This window comes from Amblyomma mixtum, chromosome 1 (genome assembly GCF_055824585.1).
Source record: "Amblyomma mixtum isolate Tamu chromosome 1, ASM5582458v1, whole genome shotgun sequence".
Taxonomy (NCBI): Eukaryota; Metazoa; Arthropoda; class Arachnida; order Ixodida; family Ixodidae; genus Amblyomma; species Amblyomma mixtum.
Window position 1 is genome coordinate 20,794,880 of NC_143012.1, and position 17,173 is coordinate 20,812,052.

The window sequence follows — 17,173 nt, forward strand, 5'->3', positions numbered from 1 at the left end:
CACTTTATGTGCCATTATCTTTAAAGGAAACATAAGCGCCTGCATGTTATCGAGGCTATCTTCTATTGTGTCTGATTGCTATTTCTCTTTTCCATCTTCGTGGACTTCAAAGCTCACCTGATGATGTGGATAGCCTATTTTTTTCTCCTAGTTACGCTGTCCTGGTTCCATCAACCTTAGAGATAGGGATTTATTTATTTATTTATTTATTTATTTATTTATTTATTTATTTATTTATTTATTTATTTATTTATTTATTTATTTATTTATTTATTTATTAAGGCGAAAGCCTTTAATGCCTCATACTGTCGTTAGCAGACGCGTCGGCAGCCGTGTCGACAGGCGCGTCGGCAGGAGTGTCGACAGACGCGTCGGCAGGAGTGTCGAAAGACGCGTCGGCAGCCGTGTCGACAGACGCGTCGGCAGGAGTGTCGACAGACGCGTCGGCAGATTCGTCCGCCTTTCGGCATCACTGCTACAAGGGCTCACCAGCTACAAGGCAACTCAGATTTCAACTTTTTCTGTCGATAGATGGCAGCACCTGAGTACCCCAAAAAGGAGGGAAGTTCTATTCCCCCTCCAGGTGTGTAAACTACACCGCGACACGAAAAAAAGTATTCGTTCTTCCGCGTACACAAAGTAGAGCCCAGAACTATCTGTAGGTATGCGGCCAAGGTTCCAGAGACCGAAGCACAAAAAAGTTGACCCCCCTCTCAAGCCATTGAGCACAGAAGGATGTGGGGGTCATACAATGGACCATTTCCCAGTAACCCACCAATTTAGCGTTTCTGGTTTGGGTCGCCTAAGCTTCCTTCAGTCTTTTCTGCGAAAATTCTTTTACAATGGTAAGGTGGGGTGACTGGTTTCGCCTGAGCAGACAGGTGTGGTCGGTTAAAATGGCTTGGTGCATCCGCAGGACATTACCCGGAAAAGGTTCCATTGTGTTGAACACCTATGTAGTCAGTCTCTAAATAAAAGGAAAGAAAGGAGCTCCTAGCACTGTAACGGACACGTGTCGTGTTCGTATCACTTCTTTTTAGCACCACCAGCTCGAGAAAAAAAGAAAAGCAGGAATCTTTTAGAAATACAGCCCAAGCAAGAAAAAAGGAAAGAAAGAAATGAAGTTCGTCCGGGTTCTAAGAAAAACGGATGCGCACGAACACAGACAAGCAAGAAGTTGGTGGTAGAGTGCAGTAGCGACAAAATATTCTGTCGCCAGATGGAGCCACGCCGCGCTAGTAAATTTTGGCGCGAAATTCAAATCCCCTCAGAAAATACATACACAACTTTCAGAGCCTGTAAAAGGCTAACACTAACTTCGATATGGATAAAAATCGTGTCTTAGCAATCAAGAAAGAAAAAGGGAGGAAATGTTGCGGACGAAATTTTGATTTTTGGCTTGGTTTTTTCACGAGATGACATGAAAGACCTACATATCTAAAAGCACCATTTTTCTGGAACTTTGCGTCTAATTGGTAAAAAAGTGAAACTTAAACAATAAAATCTGCCCGCAACATTTCCTTCATTCATTCAAGAAGAAAACGCTGCCACAAACCTCATGAAAATCGAGCCATATTTAGACACGGTATAGCTTCTGAAAGTTCCCATGTATTTCCTATGGACACTGCCACTGGTGAACCCTCTTAAAAGGCTCAAGGTTCCAGCATGAATAAAGGCGCCTCTAGTGAATGCATGGGCTTCATAAATAAAATAAAAGGAGTAAAGTCAAGAAAAGGAAAATAAAACATAAAAAGAAAATAAACAAAAGTAAAAACAAAATATAAATAAGATGTGGAAATAAAAATTAAAAAACAACAAAATTAACAAAGGAGCAAAAAAAAATTAAAAATAAAACAAAATATCAAAAATAAAAAGTAAATAAAAACTAACAGTGGCCAGGAAACGCTTTCGCCTTGCAGCACTTTAGAGAGCCAAAGTGCCCCCTGAATTTTTTTATTTATTTATTTATTTATTTATTTATTTTCCTTTTTTATTTATTCGGTGGTGCCAACTAACGGCCACAGAGCTTTTGAGTTATGATAATATATTTTAAGAAGAATACAAATTCGTGCCCAGGGTGTCTTAGGAGCTTTCAATGCCCGGCTGCTAAACCGAAAGACGCAGGTTCGATCCCTGCTGGGGCAGTCACATTTCGATGCAGGCGAAATGCTAGAGGACCGTGTACTGCGCGATGTCAGTGCACGGTAAAGAACCCCAGGTGGTCGAAATTATCCTAAGCCCTCCACTACGGTGTACCTCATAATCTGAGTTACTTTGGGACGCGAGAAGTCCATAAGCCATTAACCACAAAATCGGGCCCACTTTCGGCAGTAGGGAAGCGATTGGCAAACTTCGATATTACATTGAGAACTCCGCCCAATTTTTATTCTTGGTAAAATGTATCGTTCGTCTCGTTGTGGCAGTCCTGATGTTCGTCTGGAAGCACAAGACACATTAGAGAGCCTTCTGACTTTGGGACTTCCGTCTACATTAGTAATGTCGGGTTAATTGTATCCCTTGTTGCGGATAAAAATGCAACAGTTCTTCCCTCCAACTCATTACAGACTAGTCATGTCGATGCTGAAAAAGGCTCCGCTGCGAACTTTTGAAAATTCATGGCAATTTGAACAGGCGTGGAGCGTCTGCAGCTCCCCCCCCCCCCTTAAAAAAAAAAGAAAAATCATTGACGTATTCGTTTTAGTTTGAGAATATGACGCGGGAGGACGCAACCTGTTTTCCATTTTTTTATTTTCTAGCTTGTAAAAACTTCGCTTCCACTGCAAGAAAGCCTCTTTGCAATTGAAATTTTATTTACACTTGTCATAGTATGTATATTTTTGCTAAGATGCTTTCTCTTTGTTGCTGTTCCCACTATAAGTGTACAGTCCTCCCAAAACTGCTGTGCCTGCTGCCATGTTGTGTAGGGAGACCGGGCCAGTCAAGCTGCTCTTGATGCAGCTTTTATCCCGCCACCTTCGCCACACCTCGTACATGCCCTATGCTTGTTGTGGGAAACAAACTAAACTGAAACTAAACTGCATGCGGTAGTCAATTCGCGTAGGCCAACTTTAGTTTGTCCTCAAGGTCCCTTTATTGCAGATTTCATCGTAGCTACCCAAGATTCCAGATAATAATTACATAACACAAAGTGGGCTGCGTTTCTATAGGCAACTTCAAATTTTGTTTCACGCAACTAAGTTAGCAACTAGCTTCACACAAATCAGTTAAAGGCGATGTGGTTTGGTTTATGGAGACTAACGTCCCAAAACGACTCAGGCTACGAGAGACGCCGTAGTGACGGGCTCCAGAAATTTCGGCCACCTGGGGGGTTCTTTGACGTGCACTGACAACGCACAGTACACGGGCCTCTAGAATTTCCCTCCATCGAAATTCGACCGCCGCGGCCGGGATCGAACCCCCGTCTTTCGGGTCAGCAGCCGAGCACCATAACCACTAATCAATGCGGTGTTTTCAGCCCGGAGATCCTGCTCAGGTATATGAATGCCAGGTATCAGTACAAGGATACAGACTCTGAAGTAACGTTGTTTGCGAGATAACACTCTCCATCCCAACACCTGGTTGTACTAACGCGCTCCTGCACACACTTTCCGCATTGTGACACCATCGGACACCTCTCTTCTTCTGTCCCAATTAACAGACTCTATGCGTACAGTATGTGTCACGCTTAACGGGAAGCTGAAGAGATTTTCGAATTCATTAAGATGCTCACGTATGGATGTGGGAACCTTAAAAATCATGCGGGTGAAATTTTTTTGCAGATTAATCACTTAGGAGCGACGTAATCGCCGATTAAAATTGCGCGGTAGCTCCGCCCCCCGCTGTCCGCCGAGCGCTGCTGATGACCCTGACGATGCGAGCCGAAACCGGAAACCGTGGGGTGGTGACGTAAACATTGGTGTTCCGTCGCCACGCAGCCTCCGCGACCGTGCTTGTTTCTGCGTGCGTGCCATCGTAAGCGGCTTCGATCTGCCGTGTGTTCCTGTATTTGTGCTTTTTTATGTTTGTGGTGACGAACAAAAACGTGGGCAGCATCGAGTGAAGCGGTGGACCAGCATGCCGGCGTTCTGCGCAGCCTTCGGCTGCACTAACACCAGCGGCCGCGACGACGTGGTCTTTCATAATTTCCCGCAAAATAAGAAGCTTTCCGCGAGGTGGGTAGCTGCTGTGAAGAGAAGGGATTTCAAGCCCTCAAAGACTACAGTGCTATGCTCTGACCACTTTCGTGATGAAGACTATAACCATAGCCTGTCGGTAATGCGTTCATTGGGCCTGTCAACAAAGTCAGCTGGACTGAAACCCGGCGCAATACCGTCTGTCTTCGCGCACAGGAGCTCGTCACCGCCACCGAGGCCAGCTTTCGCGAAAAGGAGGAAGCTCGAGGTAAGAATTTGTGTATTAACTCTATGAGAATTTGACTGCGCGAACCGGTGTTCTGTGTAGTGTATGGCGCGTAATTTCGTGGATGCAAGACTTCCGCTAGTAGTGAGATGAACGGCGCTGGAATGAGAATGTCAGGACGGCAGCAAACTGCAGCTTACAAAATAAGTGCTTAGCTGTTATGCTTGCAGGCATCCATCATGCATCTCGTACAGCATTACTCATATCAGAGCTCGGCCCTAAATTTTTTGGCTGAATAAAAATCGTTAAACTGCTACTAATACTGCAAGATGTGGAGCGACGCGAAGTGCGCCTCACAACCGGAGACTGCGCGCCGCGCGTGAGCAGAGAACTTCGTTCGGTAAGCGAGCACCTGAAAAGACGTTATATGCAGACTCTTTACTCAATTATGTTGGAGCTCAGATATTCTAGGATTCATGCGTAGCCCTCAGTGGCGAGAACATAGGGAGTAGTACGCGGCACAATTTTCTTCGTGGTCGGAGCGCCGAGAAAACTGCTTGCAGATGTTTCTGGTATACGGGCGCGCCGCGTTTCGTTTTCAGTTTGGTTTCGCCTGGGGCCTGGCTGATAGCAGCCTCGTCAGCGCCCAATGTGCGCAGTCATGGCGCTTGCAGTCCGGCCCTAAAGCGTACACTTTTTTTTTGAGCGATCTACGTCGGACGCGGCCGCTGGTTCTGTGTTAGCGCTTGAAGTTGCCTGTCAGGGTTTTTAAAGAGATCTTTTTTGCTTGGCTATAGTATTTGCAGGAGGTGCTCCAAATCTGCAAATACAACATAATATGAAAATAAAAATTTAATTAAGATATGCAGTTTAGTGAGCTAATGGAAGCCTTCTGCCTATTGCTGGTGTCTGCCGTATCCCCCAATATAGCCCCAGGGATAAAATTAATACAAGGTTAGTTACCCATTTTTTAAAATAAATTTTGGACCTTCTAAAGGAACACCTGGTATATAATAAATGACCTCACTTCGCACGGAGCTCGCCAATCAACAAAATGGTTTATGAAATAAACCAGCAGATTTTACTCATACTGAAGCACACTTTTGTTCTGTTTGGAACAATAACATCATGTGGCTTATGCCTTTCAGTTTCTTGCCGAACTGCTGCAAGATCAAGACTGCGCACCAGACGATAGTGCAAATGAAGAGTGCATGGAAAATGACATCACACCTGGAGGCTGCACACCACCAGGCAGTCAAGAATACACACCAAACGGCAGTACAAATCAGGACTGCGCAACAAGTTGAATGCCACTGGCAGATGCTGCTGAGGACCCTGCATCGAACTTTTCTAAAAGTGATGACAAGGCTGACAAGTCTGTTCAAGTTCTAATGCAGCCAATATCAGTAAAGTGTTCTGCCAGGAATACGTTTATAATAACACATGTAGTCGTAAAAAATTGCCGAGTGCAGCATGGCTTCATACATTAATAATAATATATAATTGTGCGCCACGTGTGCTACAGCCAACCTTGCGATTCGGCATGCTCGGTTGCAGCACGAGGCCATCGAGTTAGTGAAAACAATCACTGAGAACAGCACGATAAAGGCGGCCGCAAACGGATGGAGATAGTCCTACAAGGGCTTGCAGTATGAAGCAACTCGCCTAAACAAGGATTTCAATTTACTCTCAGATCCCATCTTGGCACGCAGAATGGAAGGCGCACGTTTGTCACCTCGACGAGTTCTTCCGCAAAGCGCCGCGAACTTCTGTCTTTCGCGTGTGTTATGAATCGAGCCGGCACGCAGCGACCATGAAGCGATGCCAGCATAAAATTTGCGTGCAAAGAGAGCCTGATACCTTCTTGCGCTTGTCAATGGTCTGTGTGGATTACAAGCAGATTTGAGGCAGCACCGACAAGCGGCAAGACAAACAATGCCAACGATCGCATCCCGTTTACATTGCATTAGGAAAATTTCGTGGAGCAGTGCTATACTACATTTGTTCGCTTCAAAATTAATTTATTGTATCTCCGAATGAAGTTTGGGTAGAAAAGTATGCTTACGAAAGGACATTTCCAACACGTGGAGATGCTGACACTTCGCTTTCGTTCAAGCCAAAAGCACCGCTTGCGCCAGCATCGTTGCTTCCTTGGAGCGGTTTGCTCTTTGCGATTGGTTCGTACATGTAGGGGATGACGCCAAGATCCTCCTGGTAATCTTCGATGTGTTCCATCGTGATATAAGCATCAAACCAACAACCGGAACACCGCGCGCCGCGCTGAATTCATGTACTACATCGGCGGCGACCGAGCCGGGCTCACCGAGCCAACGCCAGTGTTTACGTCACGAGGCGCCCAGCCAATCACAGGCGGCAACGAGGCGCGCGAGCTGGCCTGAGGCTGCTGCGGCACTTTTCGCCAAAATAAAATAGGTTTGCGCTTTCCTTTGCCCAATTTCGATGAGAAATTCGAATTCCGAGGGTGGAAAACTGTAAAGTGCATCTCTTCACTCAATTTTTTTGGGAAACCTTTCAGCATCCCTTTAAAGGACACACGGGACATGGTCAAACCGGCTCCTACGCAGAGAAAAACAGGAGTGTCACCCCGAAGCAGGTGCGCGGTTTCAGTATCGTCCCCTCTAGCGCTTTGCGCATTTCTTTTTCTTTCTTTTTTTTTTTGCTTTGCGGTGAAACCTACTTTTCTCGAGTTAAGAGCCGGTTTGACCACCTCTAGGCCTACCTCTAAGTATGACACATAGTGTATCTACGTGCCATTCTTTCAAGTCGCCAAGTTTCTTTGTCTTATGGGGTCACGGACAGACCTGTACATTTGTATTTCGGGTCTCTTAGAGATCACACGGGGCCGTTGTGTCCATTACGCCGTTATTTTCTGTACCAAAGTACGTAGCATCTTCCCCCGGTTAAGACAGCCACACAGCGAACTGAGCAGCCGCCATACGCTCACGAAGCTTGCATCGTATATAGCCAAGTGTGGTTCTAACCAAACCTCACAACTACAGACGAACCTCGTTATAACGAAATGGTTTATAACGAAATGATGGATATAACGAAGAAATGACAATTCCCCTTAGAAGCTCGGTCAGAACTGGCTATAAGGCTATAACAAATTTGCGGTTATAACGAAGAAATTGCCAGGCATCTTGAACTTCGTTTTAACGAGGTTCAACTGTAGTTAAGCGTAGAAAGTTGGGCTAGTTGGTTGGTAGTACTATTATGATACATTCCAGCGGCTAAAAAGACACGGACGAAGGTAGACGAGACAGGACGAACGCCGGACTTCAACTGAGGTTTATTTCACAAACAGCGATAATATACAAAAGGGGGCGCAAGGAAAAGTAATCCGTGACAAGATTAACCCATAATCAAAAAAGTGCAGAAGGCTCCTTTGCCATGCCACTCATGTTTTCCACATCGGCGCACCTGCTATCTATCGCCTACCTGGCTGAATCCACCCGTTTGCCTTCAGGTAATCTATTTCTTTTTTGTTTAGCGCCACAGAAGGGCTGCTGACGCAGTTTTCTTTGTCATTGAAAATACTGAACGCTTCAAAAATTTCTCGGCTCTTTTGAGTCTTAAATCTGCGCATCACACTTGTCCTTTCTAAAAACGCCTTACATGCTGGCTTGTGTGAGCAACGGCGAATGTGGTCGGCTAGGTGACCTCCGCCAGATAACGAATGGGCTGTCCGGCGATGCTCTAGCAAGCGTTCGTTGAGGCAGCGTCCCGTCTGTCCGATATACCGTCTGCCACAGGCGAGGGGGATGCTGTATACAACACCAGGTCTCACACCGCCTCAAGAAGGTCGGCGACAAGTGTGGCGTGCGTGTAGTATTTTCGGCCCCGGAAAAGCTGGGACGCATGTGCCGCCTGGTGAATGACGCCAAAAAGAGGCCTATGTGCAAAATTAAGCACATCAAACCTCTTGTTCAATGTGAAGTTGGTGTTGTATACAGCATCCCCCTCGCCTGTGGCAGACGGTATATCGGACAGACGGGACGCTGCCTCAACGAACGCTTGCTAGAGCATCGCCGGACAGCCCATTCGTTATCTGGCGGAGGTCACCTAGCCGACCACATTCGCCGTTGCTCACACAAGCCAGCATGTAAGGCGTTTTTAGAAAGGACAAGTGTGATGCGCAGATTTAAGACTCAAAAGAGCCGAGAAATTTTTGAAGCGTTCAGTATTTTCAATGACAAAGAAAACTGCGTCAGCAGCCCTTCTGTGGCGCTAAACAAAAAAGAAATAGATTACCTGAAGGCAAACGGGTGGATTCAGCCAGGTAGGCGATAGATAGCAGGTGCGCCGATGTGGAAAACATGAGTGGCATGGCAAAGGAGCCTTCTGCACTTTTTTGATTATGGGTTAATCTTGTCACGGATTACTTTTCCTTGCGCCCCCTTTTGTATATTATCGCTGTTTGTGAAATAAACCTCAGTTGACCGGCGTTCGTCCTGTCTCGTCTACCTTCGTCCGTGTCTTTTTAGCCGCTGGAATGTATCATAATAGTTCAACTGTAGGCGCCGCGACTGTTTAGGTTACGAAATCGCGCCGCTTGCGGAAAAGAAAAGAAAATAAGAAACTCCTTTCCGGGTCAAAGACAAACAACTGTCTCTATTCGCCGATTGTCGAGAGTGAAAGGGGAAGAGAAGAATAGCTTCTTTCTTTTCGCAGCAAAAATACGAGTCCCTGACGTTCTGGACCCCCTAGGGAGCCGGCACGAGCTGGCGAGGAAAATGGGGGGTGAGAAGGAGGGAGGAGGTCAAAGATTGCAGCGTTTTGAACCGGTGCATTAGACGGACCGCCAACCGACGAGATCGACCCCGATGCATTCCTAATTATACGCTCGCTGTGAGACGACACACTGTATGCCGGAAGGAATACAACGTGTTCCTTCGTCGATGATGCAGTATGCGCCACGCCGCGGCGGCATATCTCTTTAGGAGGTACTGACGGCGGTAAAGGGGGGTCACGGATCTCTCAGTCGGTGCGGCGGCGAAGCGATGAAGCGGCGGATCTGCGCTCCACAGAGGCATACGGACGACGACAGCTTCCTCGCCTTCGTGGTCGATCGCCATGACCCCGATGCTGCCGACGCTGCATCGTCGTGCGGCTTTGGGGTCGTTGACGCTCGCGTTATCCGTCATTGTAAAGATATCACTCAAGACATAGGCTGGTGCTGTGCTGTCTTCTCTAATCGAAGTGAAATGGGAGCCTGCTACGTGCCGGTTCTCGTGCGCTTCGCTGCCGGGCAGCTTGGTTCGAAGGCTGTCAAAGGTGAGGGGCGAAGCGCTTGGGTTTGCTCTCAGTGCTTTCGAATTGCAATGCGTCTGTTAATGAAGGCGCGTTAGGCAAGGTTAATTAAGCTCGTAGAGCTGGTTGAATGGGATAATGAACAGGGATTATTAACAAGGCAATCTCACTACTAAGGTGGGCGTCCTCACTCAACTCCTTGTGGAGGACGTCGGAGCTAGAATGCGTAGGGAATGTTCCTAGCCTAGCATGCATTAATCATGCAGTATTAGGAATGTATGGTATACGAAGTCTGCGAAGGCTACTAATCATGGTCGGGCTCAAGGAGGAAGAGGAAAGGCGGAGAGGTTAACCGAGAGATTAAACAAGTTTGCTGATAAGGAGATATAAAGGTGAGGGAGGAAAGTGAGAGATAAGAAAAAGGAGAAGGCCAAAAAGCTTCGGCAAAGTCACGGCCTTTCGTGCAGGTCCGACGCTCTCAAGAACCGCAGGATGGCCTGGCAGGCCCTCACCGCCGATGATCGCCGCGGCCAGTGTCCAAGAATCTTGAACTCCGTTAGCGGGCGTGGATCGATGTGTTCCAGCGCATGGAGTAGAGAACGTCTTGCAGAACTGTACGCTGGACATTCACAAAGAATATGAGATATGGTCTCATCGCGGCCACATATGTCACACGCAGGGTTATCAGCCATGCTAACCACGGTGGAGTAATGGCTTGTGAATGCGACACCAAGCCACAGATGACACAGCAATGTTGCCTCACGTCGTGGTAGGCCGGATGGAAGGGTCGGGCTCAAGATTCCTGATAAGGTAGCAGCCAGATGTAGTTAAGCATGATGATCTGCATGTTGCTTTGTGATGACTGCCTGATCAAGAATCTGCTTTTGTATTCCTTTCTCCGTACAGACAATTTCAAAGAGAACAGTATACATTGATGTGACATTGACATTGGTTTAGGTGATGCATGTCTGATGAGCAGCGCAGAACCAGACTGTTTTCTACATTTTCTTTTTGTGTGTGTGTGTTCTCGCGACAGTGTACGATGTTTGCCAAGCCTTAGGGAGTTCTACTCTGCAGTGACGAACAGGACGCAGAAGGCGCGCATTGAAAATGGTCTCAATGCGTACTGATGAAGACATTAATTTTCATGGCGCAATGGCAGCTTTAGCTAAAGGGTGCCGTTGCACAAGGTATTTCGTCTGCACACGATGGGGATAAAGACCCATTTCCCATGCACTTCACCCAGACAAGCCAAGCACTAGGCCAAGAAAAAGCTTGTACCTATTGTATAACCTGTTGGTACCAAGCGGCAGTGGGGATCGAACCCTGAACCTCCTGCATACAAAGCGGAGGCTGAAACCACTAAGCCACCGCTGCGGTATAAGACAATATCTATTGACGCAGCTGCAAATATGCGGAGAAATAATTGTAAATTGCAGTTAACACCAATAAATATTTTTAAGACCATACATCCATCGAAGACGCAGCCCTACAGCCACAGGCAACTGAGGGTCTTTTTGTCCTGCCGACAAGAAGTAACGGCAGTGGTTGTACTACCCCTCAACGGGTTCACGTCATTGTGAGGCAATATTCTGAGCGGCTATTACGTGAAAAAAATATAGTATTTGTTGCGTAGAGCACCTCAGTTGCATGGCCACAGATGGCACGTTTCCGGGAGCACCCACAGCCGGCGCATGTGTCTTTGACAGTCGGAGCTTTCTGGGTAACAGTTTCAATGTGCAGTGGGAGAGGCGGGAGTTCACGGTTACGAAACATTACGATCGCGGTGCTGTGCACCCCAGAATGTTCCCTCATATAGGAACTGTCAGCCTAATAGTCTTGTAGGCTTTACGTTCTCCACTCGGTTCCTCATATTGCAACGCCCTCCCTCATAGGAGTTAAGAACACAAAACAAAATGAACACGGAGCGGGAGGAAAGCTTCAGTCCTCCAGCCAACGCATTCAATGGGAAACAACTGACCATCCGCTGAATCCTTTAACACATATCTCTCTTCAGTCAACAGCGCCACAATGAGGGTTCTGCGCCGAGGTTCAAACACCTCCGGAAAAGCCAGCGATAACTAATGCGCTAATCACCTAACAGGGCATATTGAATCTTTCGCTTGACGTTAGCGTAAGAAAAAGCTCAGGACCTGATGGCATCTGAAATCAGTCTATGTACCGATACGCAGAGTGAAATTCAAAACATCTTGCTCCTGATGGTCAGTATTTAGTCAGTGATGGTTTTTCTATTAGCGCATTGAAACTTGTGCCAGTTACACGCAATTTCAAAAATGGCAGCGCAGCACATGCAGCTAATTATCGTTCAGTTTCTCTTTTGAGTACTTGCTCTAAACTGCTTAAATGTATAGTATCGAAGCACCTCTAGTCTTACTTAGAGAAACATAATTTGCTATCTAGAAGTAAACAGGGTTTCCGGAGAAATAAAATGGCTCGCATGCAAAACGTTAATTCGACCGATTGTAGAATGTGCAAAAGTTGTTTACGATGCATACTGCAAGATTACTTCTTCGAAAATTCAGAAGGTCCAGCGATTTTACATTTAATTAATAGAGTCAATGTATCTCCTCTTCCCCAACTCTTTTCTGCATCATCTCTTTCTACATTTGAGTCCCAAGCCAAACATGAAAGGCTAAATAGCGGCATTTAAGTATACATATTCAGTTTAATATCAACATGTCTAACGGCTTTAAGGTTCGTTCTAACGATAAATCGCGACATTGTCAATGCATGTCAACTCCAGCTTCTTCTGTACACACTGCAGGACTGTCTCGTTTTCTTTTTCTTTTTTGCCTCCCGGAGCGATGAATGGGTGAAGTTCCCTGTCTAACACTGCTATGCAGTCTACGTCCGTTGCAGCATTTGTAGAAAGTACTGATCATATTCTTGTTTTCCATAACTTGTGAGCTTGTTTTGCTTTAAATATAAGGAGTGTTTATTCTAAGCGCATATGTTAGATAGTTTTATGGCCCAGAGTGTACAGATCACAGCCATTATCGTCTTGGTTTTCTCAAGAGCGTCGCATAACAGTATGTTTTCTTTTATAACGAGTACTTGTATGCTGGTGCATTCTTTTTTCCTTCCACTGCTGCAAAAGCGCTACAAGAGCTGGCAGTATCAAATAAATTAATTAAAAAGTAAATAAAAATTAAAGAACCTCTGTTTGTTTAAACTTGGCTTCGCTGGGACGAAGGCAAGTCTTATTGTCAAAGCGCTGGCTGGCAGTCTGAGGCTCGCCTCTCGTTCTTGTTTATTTTGCATTGCGTTGCCAAGACCTCCACCGCACCTTCCCTCTCTATGCTGTAGATCCCCATGAGAGTTTAGGAGAGGGAACTGTAGCCACATTTTATTTACTATTTATTTACAAATACTGCTAATCCCAATTGGAATTGTGGCAGGAGGGCTTAGTAACAAGTCGCAACCCTAGTAACAAGTCAAAACAAGTCGCAACCCTTCAAAGTAACGTTATGAAAGTCACAACAAGTCACAACTCTTCCCAGAGTAAAGGCTATGAGGCAGAGCTATGCTGATGGTAGTCCCGTTCCTTCACGCAGACAAGCCTCGTCGGGATCCCGAAAGATGCGGTCCGTGGCCCTTCTCTTCTGCCTGGTGGCTTCGCTGCTGCCCGTGATCCTCCGCGCCTACCCGTCGGGGGCTCCAGCGGGCGTGTGCAACTCGGAGCTGCCCAAGCACGGCACCGCAGAGCCCCAGGCGTCCCAGTCCCCCTACGTCATCCAGGCGACGCCCGTCAACATCGCTCAGGGTGGCCGCGTCACCGGTAAGCATGCAGTGCGAGAGAGGAACTACGCGAGGGTATGGTGCTGTGTTGAGGCTAGACAAGGAAACAAAAAACAATTGCCTCTAGCCGCGCCACTAAGTATAGCAGACTGCTATGTCAGGGTGTTAGGCTCGTACACTCTAAATACTAATAGGACTATATAGGAATAAAATGGTCCCTTTTAGGTGCCGGGTGTACTGCCCAAATTCCAGAGTAGATTTCAATCCCTAAATATATGGAATGCTTGGTGTATGGCAACAGTGGTATAGTCCCACTGCAAAGCACAGTAACTTGATGAAGTTAGCTATGGGAGGAGGCTATTAAGGGCAGCGCCGGGGGTCTCAAGGTTAGCAGATAGGGGAAGTTGAAACTTCGGTTAAAATCTGCGTAACTGCTCGAACTTCGCATCTTTTGAAGAGGGAATTAGTTTCCACTGTAAACCGTAAGTATTCAGTTCTTTAAGTGATAGAAATCTACTCCAAGGTTTCGGCAGGATACATTGCCCCGTACAGGGAGTATGCTACAGGACACCTTATTTCCTTTTTACTACTTTCGTGTTTATCGTGTATGTCGGGTGCGCTTCAACGTCGTGGGATATCATATTCTTCGATGAAGCGTTTTCAAACATGACTTAGCACATCCTTTATGTACAGCGACATTCAAAATCGATCAGTTAACTTCGGGTGCGACCACGTTTTCAGGGTCACCTTGCTTGTGTTAAGGTGCTTGCCCATGAGGATCTTCTTAGAGGTATACTGCTGCTAACCTGTACTACTGTCGCTGTTCCTTTGACGGCGCTGTCAGAGTCAGTGACACATCTAAGGAACAGTCTGCGGAAATACGGAAATGAACGCATTGGCTCGTGCAGATACAGCTCGTGCAGTGCACCTTTTTCAATCGGCGCGCATCACTGATGCTACTTTATGAGGCCTGTGGTCGGAATCCTGAGAGCATGCATCAGCTTTGGCGACGGTAATGAGGCTGTGAAATGTCAGTGCAGACCGCTCATGTTTTAGTCAGCTTGCACCACATCATGACTGCAACAGAGTGAATTAGAAAGATGTCCCATAGAATTCAGTATTGACAATCAGAATGGTTCAAGCTTCAAGACAGCTATCTTTGACTGAAGCGCAAACGATTACAAAATATCGAGTTTACGTTTGCCTTTGAGTGCGTTTTACGTTGCTGGAGTTCACACAATGATCACTGGTTTATTGCAGTGACTGTGTACGGAAGCAGTCCATTCAGGGGGGTCATCCTCACGGCTCGCGACGTCCACACCAGCGAGCTGTTGAAGGGGACCTTCACACCTGACGCGCAGACCAAGACCCTCGACTGCAACGGAGCAACCGCGGTGGGTATCCACTCAACAGCCTTGCCTCTTTGGCCAACTACTCGGGACATCACATCGTTTCAACCGACTTTTCATCAAAAATTAACCTCATAAAAAAAAACTACGGATGAATAAGGTGGGTTATGTTCGGACGTGTTTTGAAGTGGACACGCAAGCTGACTGCACTAAGGAAACTGAAAATTGGTTTTTGAGGAAAGGAAATGACGCAGTAACTGTCTCACATCTCGGTTGAAACCTGAACCGCGCCGTAAGGGAAGGGATAAGGGAGGGAGTGAGAGAAGAAAGGAAGAAAGAGGTGCCGTAGTGGAGGGCCTCGGAATAATTTCGGACACCTGGGTATCTTCAACGTGCACTGACATCGCACAGCACTCGGGTTGCGTTTGCGTTTCACCGCCTTTTGCGTTTCACCTTCATCGAAACGCAGCCGCCGTGATCGAGTACAAACCCTGGTACTCCGGTACTCCGACTGCAGTAGTGCCTACTCAGTTCTGAAGTTCTTCGGGTTGGCTTTGTCACAGACAAGCGCTGTTGGGGAGGATAGTAAAAATCCCCTGAGACAAAATGAATACATTTCACTAGGGAATCTTGTCTATGGTGGCATGGCGTCAATCGATAGCATACTTATCGGAAAATGTCGAGAGACAAGAGGCTTGCTTTGAACATAACAAACGCCTTTCATTTTGTTGCGAAAGCAACACTACTGGAGCCCAGCTAGGCTCGTCGCGTATGCTCGTGGCGGTGCGGCTACCAAACGACCTTGAGTCGCCGTTGCCTAGCAACCGCTTCAGCTGCGCTCCAACAGATGGCGCCGCGCCGCTGCCATGCGCGAGAGGTTGCTCGGGTAGAGCAACATGGGTCGCACAATCCCTACCGGTGGCTGGGATAGAAACAGCCACCTGACATTGCAGTGGGGCCTCTCTTAACCGCTGCGCTGCGCCAGGAGGGGTACGAGGACTCCCAGGGATCGATGAACGTAAAGTAGAGAATGACCTTCTGCATATACGGGAATTAACCCACTACGCTTAAGGCGGAGATTAAGTGCCCTCTACAACTGAAGAATGAACACCTGCTTTCGCGTGTCTCCTCGGTTTAACTACGTTAATACCCCCCCCCCCCCCAATTTTTTGCAGAACGCCATAACTCATAACAGCAGAGACGACAAGACGCAGGTCGTGGTGTCCTGGACAGCTCCGGCGGGCTACACTGGACAGGTGTACTTCAGGTGAGTTTCGGCATTGCGCCCCCGCCTTGGAGAGAAAGCTTGACTCGGATTTCTTTTCTTAACCCTTGCAGCGGAACTGTTGTCCAGTCTTCCTACGTCTTCTGGAAGGGCATCACCTCTGACGCCGTTTTCGTGCAGTAAAGCAACAATAAAGTATAGTGGACCAGCTGAACAAGGATCTCAGCGTGTCCTGTCCCCGTTCCTGATCCCGTTGAATTTGTTCATTGTAAGCAATGACCGATGACAGGGCTGCCAGGCCTCGAAGTTGATTTTGTATGGTTTGGAAGCTTCCAGGGGCTGTAGAAACGCTGTCTTTGGAATGACATGTGTGCTTTTCTACCGGGGCGGGGCAGTCAAGAGAAAATCGTTTATGCGCCGGCCATGTCAGGAGGTAGCGCGAGGACTACCTGCAACTACCTGCTGACTGGGATGCGATGCGCTAGAGCTAGAATTGAGACTCCACTTGGCTTAATCAAACGCTTTCAGTTCTTCGGCGAGAGGATAGAGAGTGTCCGCTGCGTGCTTATAACGTTATCTCGTTATAACGAACTGGTTTATAACGAAAGAATGAATATAACGACGGCATGGCGATTCCCCTTAGAAGCTCGGTCAACACGTGTTGCAACAAAGCTACGGCTATAGTGAAGTAATCGCCTGGCCCCTTCAGCTGCATTATAACGAGGTTGAAGTTAGATGTGCTCTCTCCTTCTTGGCAGGACATTGATAATCGCATTGCACCGGTTGATGAGTGATGAGGTTCGGTGCAGCCTCATTTCATTCCCTTCACGAAAGACACGAACACGAGATGTGAACGAGAAGGCATTAGCGGTGAAACCGCAGTAAGAATAGGCGCTTGAGAGCGCTGGCGTTGCTGTAACCTGCGCTACTGCGGCGCAGCGACGCAAGGTGTCAAGAGCAGTTGACGTAATCCTTTTTCAGAAGATTAGTGCCTAGGGCGGTATGCTTCCGGGCCACGCCGCGTGACTGGTTAACCATTTCCAGCTTTCTAAATCTCTTGAAGGTAAGAGGCGATCAGATCCTCACTCCTCCGAAGGTTAGGGCATCGGCGGAAGCTACAAAAGAGCCCCACTATACACGTCTTAGAAGCAAACCCCCTTGAGTAAACCTTTGGGGAAAAGCTGTACCTACAGCGTTGCCGGCATTCCCC

General features: G+C 47.2%; 1 protein-coding gene across 3 annotated transcripts in view; it reads left to right on the forward strand.

Annotated features, from left to right (window-relative positions):
* LOC149365660 (putative defense protein) overlaps positions 1 to 16,183 on the forward strand; it is a 31,458-nt gene extending 15,275 nt beyond the window's left edge. For 2 of the 3 annotated variants that reach the window (XM_089541122.1, XM_089541179.1), the window contains exons 2-5: positions 13,206 to 13,429; positions 14,650 to 14,783; positions 15,914 to 16,005; positions 16,077 to 16,183. In XM_089541122.1, coding sequence (XP_089397248.1) covers positions 13,231 to 13,429; positions 14,650 to 14,783; positions 15,914 to 16,005; positions 16,077 to 16,146 — 495 coding nt within the window. In that variant the 5' untranslated portion in view covers positions 13,206 to 13,230 and the 3' untranslated portion in view covers positions 16,147 to 16,183. Of the gene's footprint in view, positions 1 to 6,948; positions 6,974 to 13,205; positions 13,430 to 14,649; positions 14,784 to 15,913; positions 16,006 to 16,076 lie in introns of those variants that run through there. The other variant, XM_089541042.1, reaches the window with a different exon arrangement.
* The last annotated feature ends 990 nt before the right edge of the window (positions 16,184 to 17,173 follow it).